Raw genomic sequence first — 24,965 nt, 5'->3', positions numbered from 1 at the left:
AGCTGGAAAGGACTTCTGCTCCACCAGACCATGTTGCCACTGTAGCCACCTGGCTTGAGCCCTATGCCTGCCTCTCCATCCACAGACGCACCAGTGATCAGGACTTTGCACGGGTGCTTACTATGCTCCTTGCTATGCTTGCTCTATCATGTAAGCTCCCCTTTCTGTGTGTAACCTGTGTGTAACCCTCTTGGCTCCTTGGGGAGGTCTCCTCTAATAAAGCTGGCGTTGTGGAAAGACACAAGCATGTGTGACCCCTTTGGGGAATGCTCCCTTGCTCAATACAGCTGGAATTTTATAGGTAAGTCCAGAGAAATGACTGACTACACTAGCTGAATTAGTGACAGTGCCAGAAAGATTTCTTTGGTGTCTGGGAGACAGGATTAGATTCAGCTCCCATCATAACACTTATTACATTGCATCACTACTTCCTATTGCTGTCTTGGTAAACTAGCTTTGAGGTCAGAGACCACATATATTCATCTCTTTGTGCAGGACCTAACACAGTGTCTGACAGACAAGGTGTTGAACCAAGAATTCAGACCCCCTGACTCCTGGTTCTGGCTCTAGGTAGCTGATTAGCGCATATAGGCTCAGATGGGCATCTGTATAAAGTCCTAAAGCCTGAAAGACCAAGAAAATGGATGTGCAATCTTTATAGTCTACATGTAGAAAAAACTAAATGCTTAAGGTCCTCGATCCAAGAATCATTCTGAGATAAGGGAGGGCTTGGAGTTGTTGGGTAGGTTTTTGGGGCAGATACTAGTGAATTTATACACAACTCATATGTTCCCAGGACTCCCTACCTTGTAGGTACAAAGGAAATCATATTAACCAGAAAATTTCACTATCTCCTTTGGGTAACTGGAGTTTCATTTGTAAGGTTCTCTTTGCCAGCCAGTACCTCAAGAAGTTCCTAGAACCTTGGCCACTGCTTAGTTATTTCATCTCAGCTCCTAAGTATCTGTCATGCTTCCACACTCCTGTTTCTCCAAGCCCCTGGGTTTTACTCTCTTTTACCACCAGGGAAATACGCTCCTTACCCTGTAGTCTGGTTTTTGAAGGGTCTCAGAGCAATGATAAACCAAAATGTGTTATGAACCCTAGCTGGTTTGGCTCAATGGATAGAATGTCTGCCTGCGGACTGAAAGGTCCCAGGTTTGATTCCGGTCAAGGGCACATGCCTGGGTTGCAGGCTCAATCCGTATCCCACTTCATTCAAATAAACTAAATTATACTTTTTCCTTGAAAAAAAAAAAAAGAGTGGCCTTTACCTCACTGAGGAGGAAGGGTAAGTTTGGGACCCAGCTAGTATTAACAACAAACAACCATCAGAAGTTATAGGGATAAAAATTATTTTCAAAAACATACATTTTACATATTGTTACAAACCATCCACATACCATCTACACTGAGGTAAACAGGTAATTATAAAATCTGAGTAACATTTGCTGTATTTAAATACAAAGATGCCCTTAATGACTTTGCAAAGGGCAGATGATAATTTGCATTGTTCCAATTGTTAGTCTCACACAGTCCCCCATTGGAGCCAACAGCCAGGCAATCTGTAAATAGGATCTAGTCAAGCCAACTGTCTTCATCCATACATCCATTCACCAAGTCACCCTTCCAAAAATACTTCAGGGTCTACTCTGTGTGAGGCACTCACTGTACTGGATAATGGAGACATCAAGATGAGTAAAACATGCCAAAACCGGTTTGGCTCAGTGGATAGGGCGTCGGCCTGCGGACTGAAGGGTCCAGGGTTCGATTCCGGTCAAGGGCATGTACCTTGGTTGCAGGCACATCCTCAGTGGGAGGTGTGCAGGAGGCAGCTGATCGATGTTTCTCTCTCATTGATGTTTCTGGCTCTCTATCCCTCTCCCTTCCTCTCTGTGAAATATCAATAAAATATATTTTTTAAAAAAAGAGATGAGTAAAACATGATTCCCACCCATCAAGAAGCTCGCAGAACAGCAGTCAAATAACTACAGTACAATGTGATGTCATATAATATAGGCATGAGCAAAATATTGCTTCTAACTGCCTAGAGCAGTGGTTGGCAAACCGCGGCTCGCGAGCCACATGCTGCTCTTTGGCCCTTGAGTGTGGCTCTTCCACAAAATACCACGGCCTGGGCGAGTCTATTTTGAAGAAGTGGCGTTAGAAGAAGTTTAAAAAATTTGGCTCTCAAAAGAAATTTCAATCATTGTACTGTTGACTAATGAGTTTGGCTCTGTTAACTAATGAGTTTGGCTCTGTTGACTAATGAGTTTGCCGACCACTGTCCTAGAGTAATGAAAGAGAGGCCTCAGAGAAAAGGTGATGCTTGAGCTGGAACTTGAAGGGAAACATTCACAGAAAAATGTACTTTCAGCTCCTAATCCAAAGGACAGAAAATTTTGTTCCTAGTTTAGTAAGAGAAAAAGTAAAATACAGAAAGAATGACCTCATACTGACAAGGCAAAACCATAATATATATAACTCATAAACCTGGAGCTCTTATCACTACACGTATAGCACCTAAGGACACAATCCCCATTAATTTTCCATGCTAAAAAAGTTCAACTTTAAATATTTGGCTTATTCTATGCAATGGTCTTACCAGTGATATTTAACTCCTCTAAGGTCTTTATGCTTAAATTTTTGTGGAAGGGAGTTTAAAAGGCCATTTCTCACAAACAGAATAAAATCCTGATTTTATATGACTGAATCTCACATTTACTCATTTTGAAACCAATTAATACCAATCTGTTCTTAGGAATCAAAGGAAAATAACTAATTTCTCTGAAGAAAGGTTGGGATTAAGAGACAAGGATGGTTCTAAGTCATCAGACTGTATGAGTTTTAATCTAACAATTTTTCTTCATTTTTGATTATTAGCAGGAACATCCTAAGAGATTAAACTAGTATTTAATAGTAAAAAAGGGGAAAAGCAGATCCTGCAAGGCAGTGAGAGTGTGGGCTGCTGCCAATTGAAGGAGGAAAAATATTAGGGATGTGCAAAGAGTGAAGAGTTGCTGTCCTATGCACAGTTCCTTCAGAGTGAGGACTCCTTCCTAACCTGATTAAGAGGTTTATGTATATTTTTTAGAGACCATAAAAAGAAGGGTATGAAGGCACAAAAGGAACTTGAGATCCAATTGCAATTATCATGCAACTGGTCCCTTTCTATATGGCATTATAGAAACCTCCTGAGTACCAAAGAGTTTATGCTTTTACAGAAGGGGATTCCTATGTCATTGCATGGCACAACTACTGCTTCCTTAGACCTTTCAAAAAATAGTCCCCAAGTGCTTTTCACAAACCCTATAGGGCTTCCTACATTAAAATATAGCATCAAAGATCAAGCCTAGAATATCTGCAGAATTGTGGCGATGAGTTGTACTAGTTCCAAATGGTTGAGTTTCTGCTCCAAACAGTGGCACAAAGAACATCATCCCATGGACACAGTCAGGTTCACAGTGATGTATATATAAATGTGGATGACCTGAGGCACAAGCTGTGATTGGTCCTAAGAAAATGAAAGGTAGAATCGGGTACAAAACCCAAATATCATGATTTCTGGTCCTTGTTCAGCCAAAGCGTTGAGCTGCTTCATATCTGTATTATACACGTTTTGGATCTTTCTCGAGACTTGCCCTGGGTGCAGCATGACAAGGAAAACCAGATATTTGTCTTGGTAACAGTATTCAAGGTATAGGTGCTACATTCATGGTAAGCTTCCCACCACGGGATATCTCAGATCTGCTGCCATAGAGAGGACTTTGATCCGATGATGGCTATTAGAGTTCAGTTTTCAAAATTTTGGGAATAATCTGATCATAACCTTTCCTTCTTGTTACATTATAGGACAGGAATTTAGAGTATTCAGTCAACAGGTTCTCCCAGTAACAGGTGATGTCATCCATCCTCAAGTGGTTCATAATAAAATGGCTTCCTCTAGAGACAAGATTAACAAGAACTTTTAAAGCACAGCATTTAATAGTACTAATAGCTTATAATTGAGTGCTTACCTTGTGCCAAGCACTGTTCAGAGTACTTTATATAATTTAACTCTTTTGATCCTCAGAACCAACCCTCTAGCTGTCATATCCACACATGTGCACTTAGCAATAGAACTTTTTTTCTTAAAAGCAGACATATAAACAGCCAGTGCTCAGAAAAAGTACTCAGTTATCTCAATGATTTCAGTCTACTTCTATAAAATATGGGCTTGGGGCATTTGTGAATGTGTGCTTTAATTCAGATTATCTCTGTATAATAAAGATCCAATCCAGTTATCACCATGGTAACACTATTAATATAACTTTAGCTAGGGCAAAATAGGGATGATAAAGTGGAAAAGGAAAAATGAAGAGAACTTACCTTTCAGCGATTTCTTGAGCTATGTCATCATTTGCTTTTACAAAATGCAACAGTTCCCTAAAATGGAAAGGATTATTAGACTCTGAAATATATAACACGCTTATTAGCACTAAATCAGAAATACCATAGATTACAGTTAATCTCTTGGTATGTGGATGGTAGATTTTTTTTTTATTATTTTTATTTATTTTAATTTTTTAAAATATTTTTTATTGATTTTACAGAAAGGAAGGGAGAGTGATAAAGAATTAGAAACATCTGCCAAAACCGGTTTGGCTCAGTGTATAGAGCGTCAGCCTGCGGACTGAAGGGTCCCGGGTTCGATTCCGGTCAAGGGCATGTACCTTGGTTGCGGGCACATCCCCAGTGGGAGGTGTGCAGGAGGCAGCTGATCGATGTTTCTCTCTCATCGATGTTTCTAGCTCTCTATCCCTCTCCCTTCCTCTCTCTGTAAAATATCAATAAAATATATTTAAAAAAAAAAAGAATTAGAAACATCGATGAGAGAGAAACATTGATCAGCTGCCTCCTGCACGCCCCCTACTGGGGATGTGCCTGAAACCAAGGTACATGCCCTTGACCGGAATCGAACCCGGGACCCTTCAGTCCGCAGGCCGATGCTCTATCCACTGAGCCAAACCAGTTAGGGCAGATTTTGGTTTTTTTAAAGGGAAGATATCAGGGTCCCCACAGGAACAAAATAACAATAACAAAAGTCCCCTCACATGCTAAAGGCAATGTGTTCTAGTTTTGGGACATATCTGAGAAAACAGAGAAATGTTCCATAACACACATAAAAAATCCATAGTGAAGAAGACACTTCCCTCCTGTCTCCTGCTCTGGCCCCTTATGTTTTGGGCCCCTCTCCCTACCTCTTTCTAGCTCCTCCCATCATGAGAGGAAATTTTTCTCAGGTTCACTGGGGGCAATTCTCATGCTGTATCAGAAAGTTTCTTAGATAATATAATAATATCCCTATCTCTAGTCTTTGAGAGATTAGAGTTTTTTCACTGCATACTATCTGAATGATACATTTTGAACCAACCACTAGAGCACTTTTTCAAATTAAATCCCACTTACAGCCTAGTTGGATAAAAGTTCAATAATATCTACGTAAACTGAATAAGAAAGAAAAAGCTCTTAATGGAAAAAGTCATCAGGAATAAATGCCTTAAGTGGCTGGGGACTTAGAGGCAGATTACGGGAGTGATTGGAATCTCTGCTTGGGAGAGAGTAGCTTACTGGACATTGGAGAGATCTGTTTTGACTGGGATATAGTGAACCCATGGCTTCAGCTGTGGATAGAAGAATTCCAGCCACTCATCACCAACGTGGAAAACAAGTGAACCACACAGGAAGAGGTGTTTGAACCGGAAACTTGCAGCTACACCTCGAAAATTAAACAGATACCTGAGAAAGAAAGAGCAGAATATACTTGGTACTATATACTTGCTGCCACAAATGATCTTTTCATTTTCTTAATCCCTTCTCCCCTTCTATGAACCCTCTTCCTTCTCCTTCCATTTTGATTTTTCAAGGACACATCAGCATGTCCCTACTGAGTTTATTGTTCCATAAACTCCTTGCTTTTCCAGGGGCTACAGGTTATTCTTATAAATGTCAGGATGAGAGGGAAGGGGGATACTTTCCCCAGGCAGAGCTAGATAGGGCCAGGAGCTGGGTGCTGAGTAGAAAGGATACAAAGGCTCAGATGGAAATGATACCTCATACTTTTCTATAAGCTATCTAGGCCTCATATCTCTAATTCATCATGCCCACCCCCAGCCTTGTTCTCCTCATGAGGTACCCCATCTGGTCTAAAGCATCCCCAGTTCCCTCTTCTTCTGAAGGCTGGAGAGGAAAACCAGGCATGCCTAATCAATCTTCAAAGAAATACCTCCTGTAAAAAAGTCTATCTTAGCCCTAGCCGGTTTTGCTCAGTGGATAGAGCATCAGCCTGCAAACTGAAAGGTCCCAGGTTCGATTCCGGTCAAGGGCACATGCCCGGGTTGTGGGCACGATCCCCAGTGGGGGACTTGCAGGAGGCAGCTGATCCATGACTCTATCTCATCATGGATCTTTCTATCCCTCTCCCCCTCTTCCTTCCTCTCTGAAATCAATAAAAATATATATTTTTAAAAAACCTATCTTAGAAAAAACATTTTCTTTTCAACATGTCTCATGCATGCACCCGTCTCCAACCAGGGTTGCTGCTCCCTAAAGTTCCCACTGTGCACTGTAATCAGCATTCATCTCTCTGAATCCCCCCAGCATCCCGTTCCTGATCTGGTTTTACCTGTTCTTCTAATTCCTAGTCCTGGCACTTAAATATTTTAGTTATATATGCTTTATTCATGTTGACTCTTAAACTGTGCTATTAACCTGATAAATACATCATCTAACTTCAGCTATTGACTGGGTGGGGGGTGGAGAGAGAGAACCTCATCACCCTGATTAGCACACAGGCTCTATGGAAGCAGGGACCATATTTCATTATCTATACAGTTTCCCACAGAACTTAGGCCAGAGCCTTGTGTGCAGCATGTTCTCAGTAAATAACAGTTAAAGGAATGATTGTGACTTTCATAAATCCCAGCTGGGCCCTGGTATTGAAATTCTCACCCAAAGTGCAGCTCTTCCAAAAGCAAAAGGGAAACCAAAAGTCGGGAGTTCAGGAAGTCTTACTTGTATTTGCAGTGATCCACAAGATGGACATCCTTAGCAGCTGGCTTTCCCAAGGTATCCTTTAAGTGAAAAAGAATGGTAGCATTTATTGAAGACCACTGTGCAGCAAGCAAGGCAAACATTTCAAGAACATGATCTCGTTTAAATCTCATAATAAACATACTCTGGAAGCATTATTACCCCATGTTATAGATGAAGAAGCCGAGGCTTTGAGAAGTTAGATTTGTTCAGGGTCACATGCCTTAAGTTGTAGAGGTCATGGCCTATAGCATATTTCACTCTATGTAAACTTGACACACAGGCGGTCACAAGTGGTAGTTGTTGGGCTTAGAGGTGTAAACCACCCACAAATTTTGTTGGCCATGCAAAGTATTTGAAGTAAATATTCAAACCCACTGCTAACACTTATAGGTAGTAGGATAGTCCTTACAAATATCCAGATTTTGGGCTTTTCTTGTAAAGAGAAAGAAGGTCTGGTAAACTGGGCACCTATCCCCCTCGAGAGCAAAGACTGGACCTTGAGCACTCACTCCTATGGCCCCTGGGGCCTCTGTAGCTGAGACCCCCATCTACGCATGTGCAGCCACCCGAGCAGATGGTAAACTCGTTGATGAGGGGAACAAGTCCTGTTTGCTTCTGCGGCTGCACATGCGTAGATGGGGGTCTCAGCTACAGAGGCCCCAGGGGCCATAGGAGTGAGTGCTCAAGGTCCAGTCTTTGCTGAATTAATACATTTTTTTCATATTTTTATTTTTACACAAAGCTTCTTAAACTTCATTTGCACCCATTCAAATAAAACTATGAGATAATAAATATACCCATCTTAAAGATATACTTCTTTTTTCGCACAAGAAGTTTACAATTTTTTCTCATATCACCCTCGTATCACATCATGTGGAAGTTTCAGATGAGTACATTTCAGGCTTAAAGTTCTTTGAATAAGGCCAGAAGTCATAGAGTTAACAGGACAGAGATGGGCTCCAAACCAAAGTCAATCATTGCTGGCTTCACCTTCTAATACTTGGAGAGTTTTAAATAAATCAAGATGCCTGCACCCCATCCCTAGAGATTCTCATTCATTTGAATCATTTTTAAGCTCTCTGGTTGGACAGTATAGTCAGGGTTAAAAAACACTGCTTTAAAACAGGGGTTGGCAGACTACAGTCCATAAGCCAAATCCAGTTTATTATTTGTTTTTGGTATACAACCCATAAACTAAGAATATTTTTACCTTTCAAATGGTTGCAAAAAATCCAAAGGAGAATATTTTGACACATGAAAATTACATAAAATTCAAACTGCAGTGCCATAAAGCTTTATTAGCACACAGCCACGCTCATGTATTTACACGTTGTTTATGGCTGCTCTCATGCTCCAACAATAGACCTCACGACCCACAAAGCCTAAAAAAATTTACCATCTGGCCCTTTACATGAAAAGTTTGTGACCTCTGGTTTAAACCTTCAAAGTACTATAAAATACTACTCAGAATATGGGTCAGGAAAGCAATGTGAGTTTGAAAAATAATAATTTACATGTATGCTAATACTAGTTCATGGAACTTCCTCTACATTCTTCCCATAACAGACAGGAAACCTAATCTGAAATTCTACCCAGGCAGCAATGTTCTTTGAGCGAGAATATTAGCTGCTTTAGTTTCTATTCAGATGATTGGTGATTACTTTCATAGACTTCCAGGCCTGGTTTTTGGTGTACTCTGCATCAACAAGTTTTGGATTTTTCCGAGATAGAAGAATGAGAGGATCTCGTTCTGGACTTGTCCTATAAAAGAAACACATGACATAAAACTATGTGTTCTACACTGTAATACTGTTCCCAATCTCTGGAAGGTAAGCAGTCATTGGACCCAGTGCAGTGATGGTACACACAGGTGAACAACTCACTGGTCACTTTAATAGCAGAGGAGGGGGATATTGGATACTGCAGCCTTAGGTGGTCCTGAGCTGTCCCCACTTTACCCTTCAGGGATGAGGAGAATTTGGTCCTTCTTTGCTTACATCTGGTTTTTAAGATTATGTTGTTTTGGTCACTACAGCCATATCCCAGGGAATGATTTCCCTTTTAGGAGGGTTCATGTAGCCTCTATAATCAATAGTACCTATAGCTTTGTGACTACGTATTCACCACTCACCAAAATAGCTGCGTGACCTTTGTTGTGTGTGCTCTATAAAGTCTAGTATAGTATTTAAATGAAAAAGAAAAGGCTTAAAAACCCTAAGATTATATGGAGAAAAAGTCCTTGCTAGGGTCCAAGTAGCAAGTGATCTTGACATTGGGGGGTGTCATGGACCCCCTGAGAATGTGATATGGACTCCCCTCTCTAGAAAAAAATGCACATATCCCCCTGTAATTTCAAGAAAGTCCTAAAACCTTTGAAGTCCACACATGGATCCCAAGTTAAGAATCTGTGATCTCAAGATCTGAGCATCAGAGAAGTTGATAAGGAACAGTAAGCAGTGGCTGAAGCTCATCTGCACTTGAAGTCCACTGCTCACAGTAAATAGAGGGTGGGATCTCTGACAAGGACTCACTGAGAAAACAAAACCCTCTCTCTTCATAGTCTCTTCTGTCTTCATCTGTTCAACACACATTCATTATGTTTCTATGTGGCAGATGCTGACCTTGACCCTGGGGATACGGAGCTGGACACGGATGGGGTCCTTTCCCAACCTCTTCCCTTTCCTTCTTCCTCTCCATTTTTACAGTCTCAGTGTGTGCTCTCAGCCACTATGTGGCAGCCACATGGTCTAATGAAAAAGGCAGTCAAGGGGTCCATGGATGGTATTAACTGGCAGAGTGACTGGGCAAGGTCATAAACTACTCCTAGGAAACTGATATCTCTCAGGCAAGAAGACAGCCCATCTTTCTGTTCAACGTTATATACTCAATGCCCATCACACTCGTGGCACTCTGTAAATACCTGTTGAGTTAATGGGTGAACTTTGAATTTCAGCTCAATTAAGAGTGATTTGGGCAAATAATTTGAGTTTGTATCTAGTCTAAAATTCTGTGATTCTATGTTTATGTCTTAGTCTTCCTTATGAGATAGAGTTTGCTATATCCTCAAAATTACTTACATTTTACACATTAACTGTAAGAATATCTTTGTAAAATGTCCAAAAATATAATCACCTTGATCCTCGGAAATATGCTGTGGAGTTTTTCTTTTTCCATGGCCACTGTGCTGCTGACCTGAAAATAGATTTTGATTAGTTTCTATGTTTTTTTTCTTAACATTAGAAGGATGTGTTCTAACCATTTCTGAGGATCGTTCAGAGCTTTACATTTTAAAATAAGTCTGAGCCAGGCTATTCAAAAGAAAAATCTCTAAATGGCATTCTGTTCCTTTTTGGTATTACTTCATTCCTCTGGAGGTGTTAGCTCATAATATCTACAAATCTACTGCTCCATTACTAAGTTAATAATGTTGAAGGAAAAGTTCCCAAACACTAAATGACATGTTTAGGGCTATTCAATTCAGAGGATTTCTTCCCTACTTTAAGTAGAGTGCTGTCAATAAATTAACATACAAATAGGACTGCAGAAAATATCAGAAATTGAATTAAGGGCAAGAAAACAAATCATGTTTTGGAGACATAGGAGATGTCATCAGATTTCGTCTGATTTTGCAAAGCACCCTGGCATTCTTGAAACTGTACTAAGTGCTCCACAAACACAAAGTCCCTGAAACTCAGTTCTTGGAACACACGTTACCCCGACCAGCTCTCCTTGCTGAAACTACTGGCTCACAGACACAGCATTCCTAACTTTCTTCGTAGGAGCCCTGCACAGAACTTTTCACAATGTCTTACTCTGAAAAAGGAGGGGAGGGCTCAACTGGAGTTAAAGAGGGATTGCTAGTCTATATTGGTGTAATGAGACTTAGGTTATAAACTTTTTAGGTAGAGATACTTTTCAGACACTGCTCCATGTTTCCTGGCATATCTGCAGCCCTTTTCTGCTGGTTCACCTTTTCCCAGTTCTCTAGCCCCAAACCAACACTTTCTCATGCTCTGCCCCATGTTCCATTCCACCAAAATACAAATACTACAGCACTTGGTTTTTTGTTTTATGGATTTTCCAGTGGAAAAATGATATGTGCTCATTATATAAAATTCTAATGGAAAATCATCAAATAAAAGCACAGAAAGCATTGTCGAATTCCCCTACTCACAGATAAACAAGCAGTTGGATAAACAAGCAAACTATTTAAGTTTCAAGGTAAGAAATAAAATCACATAGCTTGAGATTCTAAATGGAAGGATCTAAGAAATAAAATGGCAATTCTATAATCCTATGTAATAAAAGCCTAATATGCTAAGTGTCCAGTCATCCAGTTGGCTCTTCAACCAATCAAAGCATAATATGCTAATGATATGCTAAGGCCACTCAACCACTCACTATGATGTGCACTGACCACCAGGGAGCACAGTTGACTTGTCAACCAGTAGCTATGATGTGCACTGATCACCAGGGGGCAGACACTCCAACCGGTAGGTTAGCTTACTGCTGGGGTCCAGCAGATCAGGACTGAGTGAGATGGGCCGGACACACCCTAGAGCCCTCCCACAGCCCCTCCCCAGTTGACCAACTTCCCACATACCTCCTGGGCCCCAATAGTGCACCGGTGGGGTCCCTTGGCCTGGCCTGCACCCTCTCACATTCCAGGACCCCTCGGCGGATGTCGGAGAGCTGGTTTTGGCCCGATCCCACAGGCCAGGCAGAGGGACCCTACTGTTGCACGAATTCATGCACCAGGCCTCTAGTCATAAATAAATTCAGTTGAAGAATATAAGAGGAAGTTACCAAAAGAAAAAAATTCATCTAAGATTAGATTTTAAAACATATTCTATCTCATTATAAATTGTTATTAACTTACAAGGGGGGAAATAGTAACTATACAATGAAGGAAATGGATAACACCTTGACCAGGTGATCAAAATCAACATCACTAATGAGGGGTGGATGGATGAAAAATAACTTATGTAGTAAGTAAATACAGTATTTGGACCAGCAATGCATTAACTGAATCTGATCATGAGGAAATAGATAAAACCAAATTGAAGAACATTCTGCAATCTTCAAAATGTCAATGTCATGAAAGAGAAAGATAGACTAAAAAGCTGTTTCAGATCAAAGGAGACTGAAGAGACATAACAACTGCATGCAATATCTGATCTTGGACTGTATCCTGTACTGGAGGGGAAAAGAACTATATAGGGCATTACTGAGACTATAAAGTGTTGTATCAATACTTTTTCCTGAATTTGGTAATTACAGTGTGGTTATAAAAGAAAACACCTTTGCTTTTAGGAAATATGCAACTAAAATATCAAAGGGTTAAGGGTCACACTCTGAAATAGTCCATAAAAAACAAATTATGCGCCCTAGCAGGTTTGGTTCAGTGGACAGAGTGTCGGCCTCAAGACAGAAGAGTCCTGAGTTTGATTCTGGTCAAGGGCACGTACCTTGGTTGCAGGCTTGATCCACAGCCCTGGTTGGGGCGCATGCAGGAAGCAACCAATTAATGTGTCTCTCTTACATAGATGTTTCTCTCTGGTTCTCCCACTCCCTTCCACTCTCTCTAAAAATCAATGGAAAAATATCCTCAGGTAAGGATTAAAAAAACTATTAAGCCCTGACCGGTTTGGCTCAGTGGATAGAGCGTTTGCCTGCAGACTGAAGGGTCTCAGGTTCGATTCTGGTCAAGGGCATGTACCTTGGTTGCGGGCACATCCCCAGTGGGGGGTGTGCAGGAGGCAGCTGATTGATGTTTCTCTCTCATCGACTCTCTGTCCCTCTCCCTTCCTCTCTGTAAAAAATCAATAAAATATATTAAAAAACTATTAAAATTATGCATGTATTATACATACAGTTTAAATGTCCATCAAAAGACATAATAAGCCCAGCCGGTGTGGCTCAGTGGTTGAGCATCGCCCTATGAACCAAGAGGTCACAGTTCAATTTCAGATCGGAGAATATGCCCAGGTTACAGGCTCGATCCCTCATAGGAGGTGTGCAGTAGGCAGCTGATCAATGATTCTCTCTCATCATTGATGTTTCTATCTCTCTCTGTCCATCTCCTTCCCTCTCTTAAATCAATAAAAATATATTTTAAAAAACAAATTCTGAAATGAAGGCAGGATGGGATGGAACCAAAAGGCCAAGGAATGTCTCAACCATGTATAGAGAGGATCATAAGTAAGCTTGTCTTTGAGATACCTATGGGACATTGATGCCCACTCCATCCTACCTAAAGGACTTAGCTCTAAATTATAAAGTGCATTTATGTTCCTCCAAGTAATGTTCTATCCTCCCCCACAACATACTCATTAATTTTTTCCCTCATTATAAAGTAATTCACTCTTAGAGAATCTTAAAAGTATAGAAAAGTTTAAAGAAGAAAAGGCTTCTATAATCTTCCACAGAGGCACTGCTGATAGAGTGGTTTTTCTGTTCTTTTTCCATGGATACATAGATAATTTATACACAGGTAAAATTGCTTTTGTTATACAGTTTTTTTGTCTCTTATTTTTAACTTAAAAGTCATTTTAAAGTAATTGTTTATATGCTAGTGCTTATTTCAAGAAGACCCATAAAGAGGGACAAACATAACCTCCCTGAAGGACCTACCTTACCAGATCTTCTCTGAAGAGGTCCCACCGTCCAAGACCCATAGGATAAATTGGCCAAACAGCGGGCCCCCCTTCCCAAAAGGTCCAAGCAGGATACATGATATCATGGTACTCTGATGTCTTCAACAGAAACAGAAAGGTCATTCTAAATCAGTTGCACAAGAGAGGGAAAAGCAGCCAACTGCATTCATGCCACAGGATCTGGACAAAGGCCTTGCAAGCCCTAGTGCCACATTGTCAAAGATATAGCTTCCCTAGTCTGCGAAGTCTAGACTCCAGACATTAAAGGGCAAATATGAACTTTTCCAGTTCCCCAAAGTTCTGTTTTTCTAGAGGACATCCACTGTCAGGGTTTTTAGTTTAAGGAAATAATATGCACAATTCTGAATGATTACATAGCTCTCTCATCCTTTAACTGCTATTGCACTTGGAGTGTATACTGACTCACCAGTTCTTGGTTATTTCCTAGATGGGTCTTTTGAGAGCAAGAATTAGGAAATACAGTGCAATAGTTAAGAATGTGGGCTTTTGGTCCGAGCTGCCTCTCTGGCCCCAGCCCGCACGGCCTGTGGCCCCCGGCGTGATTGCCCGCAGCTGCCGCCCGCACTCGGGAGCCTCTCGCAGCCATGCGGTGTGCCCGCGTCGCATCCGGTAGTTACCGGCCCCCGGGCTATGGCCTCCGCGGCGGAGCGGTGGGGGGGGGGGGGGGGGGCGCGCTGAGCCTGTCGGCCCGGCGCGTTGCAGCTCAGAAGATAAAATAACAGTCCACTTGCCAAAACCGGTTTGGCTCACTGGATAGAGCGTCCGCCTGCGGACTGAAAGGTCCCAGGTTTGATTCCGGTCAAAGGCAAGTAACCTGGTTGCGGGCACATCCCCAGTAGGTCCCCAGTAGGAGGTGTGCAGGAGGCAGCTGATCGATGTTTCTAACTATCCCTCTTCCTTCCTCTCTGTAAAAAATCAATAAAATATATATAAAATAACAGTCCACTTTTTAAACCGTGACGGTGAAATATTAACAACCAAAGGAAAAATCGGTGACGCTCTGCTAGATGTTGTGATTGAAAATAACCTAGATATTGATGGTTTTGGTGCATGTGAGGGAACCTTGGCTTGCTCTACCTGCCACCTCATCTTTGAAAAGCACGTACACGAGAAATTAGAAGCAATCACTGATGAGGAGAATGGCATGCTTGATCTGGCGTACGAGCTAACAGATAGATCCCAGTTGGGCTGCTAAATCTGTTTGACAAAGTCTATGGACAAAATGATTGTTCAAGTATCGGATGCCATGTCTGATGCCAGACAATCCATCGATATGGGCAAGAACTCCTGAGATAGAATAAATGGGAATATCTTCACAAAATGTTACCTATTTTTAAAATTATTATTTCTTAATTAAATGAGAGCATGGATGAATGGGTTTACTATTAAAAAAAAAAAGAATGTGGGCTTTTGAGACAGATCATCTGAATCTGAATGCTGACACCACCTCTTTTCCTCTCTAGACAAGTTACTTAATCTTTCTATGCCCAGTTTCCTTATCTTTATAATGGGAGAAATAATAACAATAATACTATCTATATAACAGGTTTGTTTTGAATATTAAATGAGTTATACATGTAAAAAGTTTAGAACAGCATCTGACACATACTGGGAACTCACTAAGTGTCAGTGCTACCCAACTCTGTGGCACTGTTGAACTCACATTAGTTGGTCAATAAATTCTTGGTTACTCTATCAGAGTTAGAAGTACTGATGGGCAGAATGGGGTAAGAGGTGTTATCCCACATCTTTTGAAAAAAGTTTGAAACCATTTGTTTCCTTTTTATGGTTACTTCTGTTAAAACTCTGGCCACTCACTGCCGTTGGTTAGAGCATTATCCTGATATGCCAAGTAGCGGTTCAATCCCCAGGGCACATGCAAGCAACCAATGAATGTATAAATAAGTGGAACAACAAATCGATGTTTCTCTTTCTCTCTCTCCCCTCCACCCTGCCCTCTAAAAAGAAAAAAATTTTGGCCACTCATAAACCTCTAACTCTACTGTTTCTTCCATTGGAATTACACATGCAGTATGCTGTTTTCAGTCTCTCAAATACTTAAAAATGTATTTGAGCAGACATAGCTGCTCAATAGAAGATGCACAATTACTATAAAGTTGACAGTCTAAAATGCCTCCTTTGGCCCTAGCCGGTTTGGCTCACTGGATAGAATGTCCACCCACAGACTGAAGGGTCCTGGGTTCGATTCCGGTCAAGGGCACATACCTGGGTTGCAGGCTCGATCCCCGTGCCAGAGGCAACCAAATGATGTGTCTCTCTCACATCGATGTTTCTCTTTCTCTGTCTCTCCCCCTCCCTCCCATTCTCTCTAAAAATCAATGAAAAAAATATCCTTGGATGAGGATTTAAAAGAAAAAAAAACCCTTCTGAGGGAAGTGAAGATGAAAAGGAAGTTAGTATACTGATGGTCATACTTTATTATCCACAGAAACACCGGTAAACAACAAAGTCCTCACTGACTTACATGGGAGCCTCTATTTGCTCTTCTGGAAGGCTTTCATGACAAACAAGGGGACCAAGCACTTTTGAGAACTGAGGCTAAGTCGTGGGAAATGCACACAAATGTGCCTCAGACCACTTGCAATACAGGAAATAAACAAGTTTGGAAGGAAAGTAAACTGTGATAAGAAAAAGTGGGGAGTAAAAAGTCCCTTTGCTTTGGAAAAACCAAATCAGAGATGATGTTCCTTTTCTCAAAGTCCATAGGGTTTTCCTAAACCTACTCTTCCCCATAGAATCTTCCACCCACTCTCTTTTAGTTCCTCCACCCCTGCCCTCAAATGCATTCAAACTCAGTTTCTAGGGATTCAAGGCCCATCACTGCCAATACACCATTTACAAGAACCTGAGCACTGGCAAGACATTAACTGTCTCAAGTTCTACAAGCCCAAGATGTGTTCTAGTACTCCTGTCCTTCCATAACTAGACCCAAAGACCACCCTCTTGCAAATCCCTCTTGGATATCCCAGGCCTATCCCCTCAATGTGCTGCTTGGACACAAACTGTGTGGAGTGATCTAACACATTCGGTTTCACTGATAGCCATGCTGGGCCCCTGGGATACAGTAGCAGATAAGCCAGATGTTACCAAATACTGTGGCTGATGTATATATTATAGGAGCTAAACAAATATTTTTTTTAACCCACTGAACGCTGTGTCTGTAGAAGCAAGTGGCAGACCTTCCCCACACGCCACGCACGTCTATAAAAACAGATGTTTTCGCTGAAACCGGTTTGGCTCAGTGGATAGAGTGTTGGCCTGCGGACTGAAGGGTCCTGGGTTCGATTCCGGTCAAGGGCATGTACATTGGTTGCAGGCACATCCCCAGCGGGAGGTGTGCAGGAGGCAGCTGATCGATGTTTCTCTCTCATCTATGTTTCTAGCTCTCTATCCCTCTTCCTTCCTCTCTGTAAAATATCAATAAAAAATATATTTAAAAAAAAAAAAAAAGATGTTTTCCCTAAGTGGCAGCCCTGACTGACTTTAAAATAATTTTTCGTGAGAATTTTCAGCTGAAAATATTCAAGAACACCCAACTTGTGAGTAATATATTTATTTTTATAATATTCATTGCAAACTGATTTTTTAAATTAAATTCAAAATATCATGGCGTGTGGGGATGGTTTCCGTTTTGGATGCCAGGCATTTAACTGGTTAAATGTGCTCTCTAATTCCAAGCCCAGAGCTTTCTTGGGCCACTCTCTCTCTCTCTCAAGGATTTCTGAGCCCCACCTCCAATGTCCACTAGGTTCTTCAGGCCTCTCTTTCCCTACCCTCTATCACTACCTCTATAGACATTTAAGCAATCTCACATTACTTACAGACCTTCAACCCTATCTCCTCAGTCTCATTGCTCAACTACTGTGAAACTAACAGGGACACAGACCCAGTTCTGTATCTCAGGCCTCATCCTCACCATGACCCATTAGTCTCTGTCACAGGACAATCATCTCCTGCTCATATCCTAGAGCAGGGTGGGGAACTTCTGGCCCACGGGCAGTATAAGGCTCTCAAAATCACTTGGTCTGGCCCTGCCAAGACATTAGGGGTGAATTAATTAAATGTTTGACCAAATATTGCAGGCTAATTTTTAAGTTGAGAATTTTGTATGGCCCATGAATGATGTTATGAATATCCAAATGGCCCAGCCAGTGTGGCTCAGTGGTTGAGCATTGACCTATGAACCAGGAGTTCATGGTTCAATTCCCAGTCAGGGCACATGGCCAGGTTTCGGGCTTGATCCCCAGTGGGGGGTGTGCAGGAAGCAGCCAATCAATGATTCTCTCTCATCATTGATGTTTCGATCTCTCTCTCCCTCTCCCTGTCTCTCTGAAATCAATAAATATATATAAAAATAATAAATAAATATCCAAATGGCCCTTGGCAGAAAAATGATTCCCACCCCTGTCTTAAAGGATCACCCTGCATCCCCTCATATGGCTTTTCCTATACTCACCTTGCTGAAGGAGAAGACTGGAATGGCAGGCTCCATCCATTTAGGAACCTGAGGATAATCTCGTACATTGATCACCATCTCCATGTCAGGAAGGTGCCCGATAACTTCCAAAATAAAGTGTTCCACACCACTGCATCTGTCAAACAGAAATGCCATAGATTCACCAGAGCAGTGCCTGCTCTAGGACAAGGCAGTGTCCCAGGCACACTTTATTTTATTTTATTTTTTAAATATAGTTTATTAGTATGACATTTTTTTTTTTTTTCATTGATTTTTAGGGAGAATGGAAGAGAGAGGGAAAGACAGAGAGAGAAACATCAATGTGAGAGAAACACATCAATTGGTTACCTCCTGCATGAGCCCTGACCAGGGCCTGGGCAGGGAGAGGCTTACAACCAAGGTGCGTGCCCTTGACCAGAATCGAACCCAGGACCCTTTGGTCCACAGGCTGATGCTCTATCCACTGAGCCAAACTGGCTAGGGCCCCAGGCACACTTTAAAAAAATGTTTTTAGGAGAGAAACCAAGATGGCGGTATAGGTAAACACCTAAACTGCTGCCTCGCACAATTTCAAAACTACAACTAAAAGACAAAACAGACATCATCCAGAACCACAGGAAGGCTGGCTGAGTGGAAATTCTACAACTAGAAGGAAAGAGAAAAGCACACTGAGACTCAGAGGAGCTGCAGGAGGCAGAGGTACTGAGATGCGCGCGGAGAGGACTGGCAACTGAGTGCGCAGCTGGCTTTCTCAAGTGGGAGGGAGACAAAAGCTCCCGACTGCGCTGAACTCCAGTTCCGGCGAGACTCTGGGGACCCAGACTCATACGAGGTGAAACTGGACTGTCAGGAAAGAGAAAAGCACACTGAGACTCAGAGGAACTGTGGAAGGCAGAGGTACCGAGGCGCGCGGGTGGAGAGGGCGGGCAACTGAGTACCCAGCTGGCTTTCTCAAGTGGGAGGGAAACAAAAGCTCCCTACTGCACTGAACTCCAGTTCCGGGCAAGACTCTGGGGACCCAGACTCATACAGGGAGAAACTGGACTGTCTGGCAGCGGGCGTAACTCGAGGCCGCCTTTCTCTCAGAGATGCTTGCAGCGATTACCATGGGACACTGAGACATAGGGGCCTATTAGGGCAGGGCTGACGGGAAACCAATGCTGTCTGCTCTGCCCTGAGACTCCGCCCCATTCAAGCTGAGCACAGAGGCTTTTGCAAGTCTTCTCCCATAAGGGTGTCTCCAGCACGGAAGTTCTCCCAGTGTAGACACAGCTGATCCTCACAGCCAATTGGCCTGGAGGTCAATTCCTCCCAGTGACACCAACAACAATCAAGGCTTAACTACAACAAGACTGTGCACACAGTCCACAAAGGGATGCATCAAGTGTGTCCACCTCAGGTAACTGGGGAGGATGAGCCACTGGTCCCTATAGGACACCTACCACACAAAGCCACTCTATCAACTCAGGGAAGCAGCCAAAATGCGGAGACAAAGAAACAGGTCACAAATGAAAGAAATGGAAGAAAGCAAACTACAGGATATAGAGTTCAAAACCACAGTTATAAGGTTTTTCAAGAATTTTCTAGAAAAGGCCGATAAATTTAGTGAGACCCTCAAGGATATGAAAAAGGACCAACTAGAAATTAAGCATACACTGACTGAAATATAAAATATTATACAGAGATCTAACAGCAGACTAGAGGATCGCAAGAATCAAGTCAAAGATTTGAAATACAAAGAAGCGAAAAACACTCAACTGGAAAAGAAAAAAGAAAAAAGAATCCAAAAATATGAAGATAGTGTAAGGAGCCTCTGGGACAACTTCAGGTGTACCAACCTCAGAATTATGGGGGTGCCAGAAGAAAAGAGAGAGCAAGATATTGAAAACCTATTTGAAGAAATAATGACAGAAAACTTCTCCCACCTGGTGAAAGAAATAGACTTACAAGTCCAGGAAGTGCACAGAACCCCAAACAAAAGGAATCCAAAGAGGACCACACCAAGACACATCATAATTAAAATGCCAAGAGCAAAAGACAAAGAAAGAATATTAAAAGCAGCAAGAGAGCCCTAACCGGTATGGCTCAGTGGATAGAGCGTCGGCCTGCGGACTGAAAGGTCCCAAGTTCGATTCCGGTCAAGGGCATGTACCTTGGTTGCGGGCACATCCCCAGTAGGAGCTGTGCAAGAGGCAGCTGATCGATGTTTCTCTCCCATCGATGTTTCTAACTCTCTATCCCTCTTCCTTCCTCTCTGTAACAAATCAATAAAATATATTTAAAAAAAAAAAATAAAAAAAAAATAAAAGCAGCAAGAGAAAAACAGTTAGTTACCTACAAGGGAGCACCCATACGACTGTCAGCTGATTTCTCAACAGAAACTATGCAGGCCAGAAGGGAGTGGCAAGAAATATTCAAAGTGATGAATAGCAAGAACCTACAACCAAGATTACTCTACCCAGCAAAGCTATCATTCAGAATTGAAGGGCAAATAAAGAGTTTCACAGATAAGAAAAAGCTAAAGGAGTTCATCACCACCAAACCAGTATTATATGAAATGCTGAAAGGTATTCTTTAAGAAGAGGAAGAAGAAGAAAAAGGTAAAGATAAAAATTATGAACAACAAATACATATCTATCAACAAGTGAATCTAAAAAGCAAGTGAATAAAAAAATTTGATGAATAGAATAAACTGGTGAATATAATAGAATCAGGGGCATAGAAAGGGAGTGGACTGACAATTCTTGGGGGGAAAGGGGTGTGGGGGGTGCGGGAAGAGACTGGACAAATATCGTACACCTATGGATGAGGACAGTGGGGGGGGGGTAAGGGCAGAGTATTGGGTGGGAACTGGGTGGAGGGGAGTTATGGGGGGAAAAAGAGGAACAATTGTAATAATCTGAACAATAAAGATTTATTAAATTTTTTTAAAAAAGCAACCAGAAAAAAAAATGTTTTTAGCCTCCTGCATGCCCCCTACTGGGGATTGAGCCTGCAACCCTGGCATGTGCCCTGACCAGGACTTGAACTGGTGACCTCTAGGGATGATGCTCAACCAACTGAGCACACTCGCCGGGGCTAGAAGTTTTGTTTTGTTTTTTTTTTTTAAATATATTTTATTGATATTTCACAGAGAGGAAAGGGAGAGGACAGATAGTTAGGAACATCGATGAGAGAGAAACATCGATCAGCTGCCTCCTGCACACCCCCTACTGGGGATGTGCCCGCAACCAAGGTACATGCCCTTGACCGGAATCGAACCTGGGACCTTTCAGTCCGCAGGCTGACGCTCTATCCACTGAGCCAAACCGGTTTCGGCTAGAAGTTTTATTTACTAGTATATAAAAAGACTCCTAAAAGGGAGGTTTATCATTAGTTGTATCATCAGTCCATGACCCTCCTGCTCACCCCCAACTCTCAGCCCACTGATTCATAATTTGTAGCTCCAGATACTCCTCGTGACTTTCCACCATGTTACTGCAAATACTTGGTATCTAGAACAATAGTTGGCTTTTGACAATCGATGCTTTTCCTCCACCTTCAGCACAGCTCACTCCTGCTAGGTCTCATCAGCCTGTGTCCTGCAGCTGCAACATCCAGAGAAAGAAGAGAAGGGACAGAGCAAAGGCCAGAATAGCCAGTGACATGCCCAAGCCTCACAAAGAGAGAAGACAGGCTTTGAGGTAGGAGAAGGGAGAATAGGAATTGGCAAGAAAAATTCCCAGGCGAGAAGAGCTTGTCATGTGAGGAGGAATTGACCTGGGGGGTCCCTTTAATGGGCTTCTCCGTAAGGACAGAATCAAGTAAGCCCCTATGTAATAAGGTCAGAAGATATATTTGCCTCATAACTCTTACCTTGAGGGAAACATGCAGTCATTTTCTCGGTATAATCTGTTCTTAATGATCTGATAGTGAGTTCCCAGCTTCCGTCTGACTACCTCCGCCATCATCTTCCTTGAGATACCTCCTCGGAAAGGAGTCAGATCCTCTTCTATGACACTAGGAAAGAATGGGAATCGTCAAGGAAAGGAGGCCAAGATGGTGGCACCATTCTGCCTACTTTCTTGGGTTTAGGGTTAGTATTAAAGAACACAGTAAGCTGAGGGAAAGAACAGAGATCAGGAACGAGTACCCTTACCCCCAGAAGCACCTTAGAAAATCTAAAACATCACCAACATCAAAGTCACAACGGAAAAAGCAAGTAAATTTCTCTTCTTCCTCCTCCATCTGGATTGCCCCTCCCTTGCCTGATGCATATTCCACCTTCCCTACACAAGCCACATCCGCGTGCTCCCAGTCAATGCATTCCCACTGACATTCCCTCCTCTGAATCCCACAGAAGGTATAGTTTATGCCTTGCAGTCTGACACTGTCTGACTCCCTTGTTCTGGTCTGTCCCTACCCACCCCACCCCAAACCATAGCAGCCTAACAGCAATAACAAAAAATTACACAATTTTTTTTTCTTTTTTTTTTTAACTGATTTTCTTTCTTTTTTCTTTTTTTTTTTAGGGAGAGAGATAGAGAGATGGAAACACTGATGAGCTGACTCCTGCAGGCACCTTACTGGGGATTGAGCCTGCAACCCCGGCATGTACCCTGACTGGGAATTGAACCGGGGACTCTTGGTTCATGGGTTGATGCTCAACCACCGAGCAACACCGGCCGGGCAAATTACACTATCTTGGATTCCTTTTATAAAGTTCAATACATAGTAAGTTTTTAATAAGTATCATAAGCACCAGGTGAATTTTTTGAGGAGCTGTGGAATAACATAATACGGAGCTAAAGGACCCTGATATTCAGCTGATGCGGAATCTGAGACCCAGAGAAGTCAAGTGGCTGGCCATGGGGATAATGAGTGGGAGTTCTGAGACTAGAAGTGGTTATTGCTTTTTGAGTAATCTTTCTTCCACACTCCAGCCCTAAATTGCATACCTTAAAAATAATCAGCAGGAAAGGTATAATTAGATTCATTTATAAATACGTTCATTCCTTCAACAATATTTATTGAGTACTTGCTGAGAGCCACACCAGGGATACCACGGTGGATATGACATAGACCTTGACCTGAAGAAGCTTTCAGTGGGGAAAAGAGACAAGCACAGGTACTGACTCCCACAAGGAGCGAGTGGCAAGGCTGAGACCACCTGAGGCTCTCCTATCCCAAGGCATTTTTATTCCTTAGAAATAGGAAACCACCTCAGGAACCCCATCTGCTTTCACAAACAGGCTTGGCTCTCTGACCACAGCAGCCAAGGCCTCTTAGAGACCTCAGGGGACTTGCTTGTGACAAGAACTAAATCCTCAAAGACAAATAAATCATAGAACTGACTCACCCATGGTAGCAGCTGCAGTTTTGACTTGAACATGGTTCGTAATTCTCCAAAGACCTGTTAATTTGGTCAATAAATACTTTCCATTTTGAACCTTCAAAAAGGAAGTAAACGAAAGTTAACAAAATACCCCTGAGCATTCTTACTTACTAGTGGCAGACAGGCAGAACCAATAGAAGGCCAGAAGTTTTAGACAGCCCGCTTCCCGCTCCACTGGTGGACACGGAAACCTAGGAAGGATTCCTTCTGTAACTCTCCAGCACTCAAGGCAAGTCTGCTCCTGCACTCGGCCCTCAGGTATCCAAGAAACTGGAAATTTCTCCAGCTTAATGCCTGACGCTCAGAAGGCTACGGATATACTGTACTGGTGAGAGTAACACCGATTCCCACCGTTTACTAATCAAACTGAGTCCTAAAAAGAGGATAAGTTAAAAGCCACAGACATGAACCCTCCCTTCATCTCTTCTGGCAATGGTCTGAGAAAACACACACCACACAGAGACACACCCCGTGCACGGGATTTATTCCCCAGTGTGTTTTAGCGGGGTGCAGAGTTGCCAAGCGCGGGCGATGCCTGCTGTGGATGACCAGAGGAATTCCCTCTCCTCCCCACTATCACTCGGAATCCTGAAGAACCGCTTACTCTCCAGGATCCTGAGCAGGAGAGGCAGCGCCAGACACCCACTCTCCGCCCCAAGCCCCCTTCCTTCCCCACCCGCACATCCTGCCGCCCCTGTGCCCGGTGCCCAGCTCTGCGGGTATCGCGGCCACAGCGGAGCAAAGAGGCAGGAGAGCGCCTCTGCAGGGAGCCAGCCCCGGCTCCGCTCGGCCCGCCCGCCCGGGCCCACCTGACTCCTTCTGGCGGCCCTGCACTGGGGACAGGAGCAGCAGCAGCAGCAGCCACAGCCCAAGCGGGCAGCAAGCGCACCGCTCCATCGCCGGGAGCCACTGCGGAATTCCCACGGAAGCGCCGCCCCGCACAAACATGGGAGCTGCACCACGTGCGCGGGGCGCCCCACACAGAGATGGCGGGTGGCCTCCACCTCCCCGCCCCCAGGTTCCAGCCCGGGGCGGTTTCCCTGGACTGCTCGCCTGGAAGCCAGGGCTTCCTTCCCACCGCTCTGTGAACGCGCTGTTCTGCAGGCCGGGTAGTCCTGCGTCTTTGTTTAGAGCCAAGCTATACGGTTCACTATCTAAGGGGACCAAGAGTTTTGCCTTTTGGCATATTGATTTTAAGCTGATTATCAAGAAACAAAAGACTCAGAAAGAACCTTTGTCTGCATAAGCGATTCCGATAGAAAGGCCTGCTCCAGGAAGGGAATCCTAATGTTCGCCTTAGCCTAGTTTGAATTAAGGGTGGTAAATGCAGGGCTTCAGGCAGGGGCCCATTAGCTAGATACCC

The 24,965-nt window shown here is 42.9% G+C and overlaps 2 protein-coding genes across 3 annotated transcripts in view; both read right to left on the bottom strand.

The window, feature by feature from the left end:
* Positions 1-4,389, bottom strand: part of TIMMDC1 (translocase of inner mitochondrial membrane domain containing 1) — a 29,152-nt gene extending 24,763 nt beyond the window's left edge. Inside the window, exon 1 of the mRNA XM_080658357.1 lies at positions 4,369-4,389. The gene's annotated coding sequence lies outside the window, so the exon portion shown is untranslated. The remainder of the gene's footprint in view (positions 1-4,368) is intronic.
* POGLUT1 (protein O-glucosyltransferase 1) lies at positions 1,341-24,565 on the bottom strand. 2 transcript variants are annotated; one of them, XM_080658344.1, is made up of 11 exons: positions 24,412-24,565; positions 23,567-23,657; positions 22,084-22,227; positions 18,229-18,364; positions 13,708-13,829; positions 10,207-10,266; positions 8,736-8,835; positions 7,054-7,112; positions 5,611-5,778; positions 4,369-4,425; positions 1,341-3,942 (listed from the first exon to the last, which is right to left on the bottom strand). In XM_080658344.1, the coding sequence occupies exons 1-11, from the start codon at positions 24,548-24,550 to the stop codon at positions 3,786-3,788; spliced, it is 1,233 nt and encodes a 410-aa protein (XP_080514470.1). In that variant the 5' UTR covers positions 24,551-24,565; the 3' UTR covers positions 1,341-3,785. The 2 variants fall into 2 exon arrangements, with proteins under 2 accessions (XP_080514470.1, XP_080514471.1); XM_080658345.1 differs by having other exon boundaries at positions 23,567-23,620; positions 24,412-24,498.
* Positions 24,566-24,965: the final 400 nt, after the last annotated feature.

This window comes from Plecotus auritus, assembly GCF_963455305.1.
Source record: "Plecotus auritus genome assembly, chromosome: 2".
Lineage (NCBI taxonomy): Eukaryota > Metazoa > Chordata > Mammalia > Chiroptera > Vespertilionidae > Plecotus > Plecotus auritus.
The sequence above is the reverse complement of the archived record's forward strand: the minus strand, read 5'-3'. Positions and strand labels throughout refer to the sequence as shown.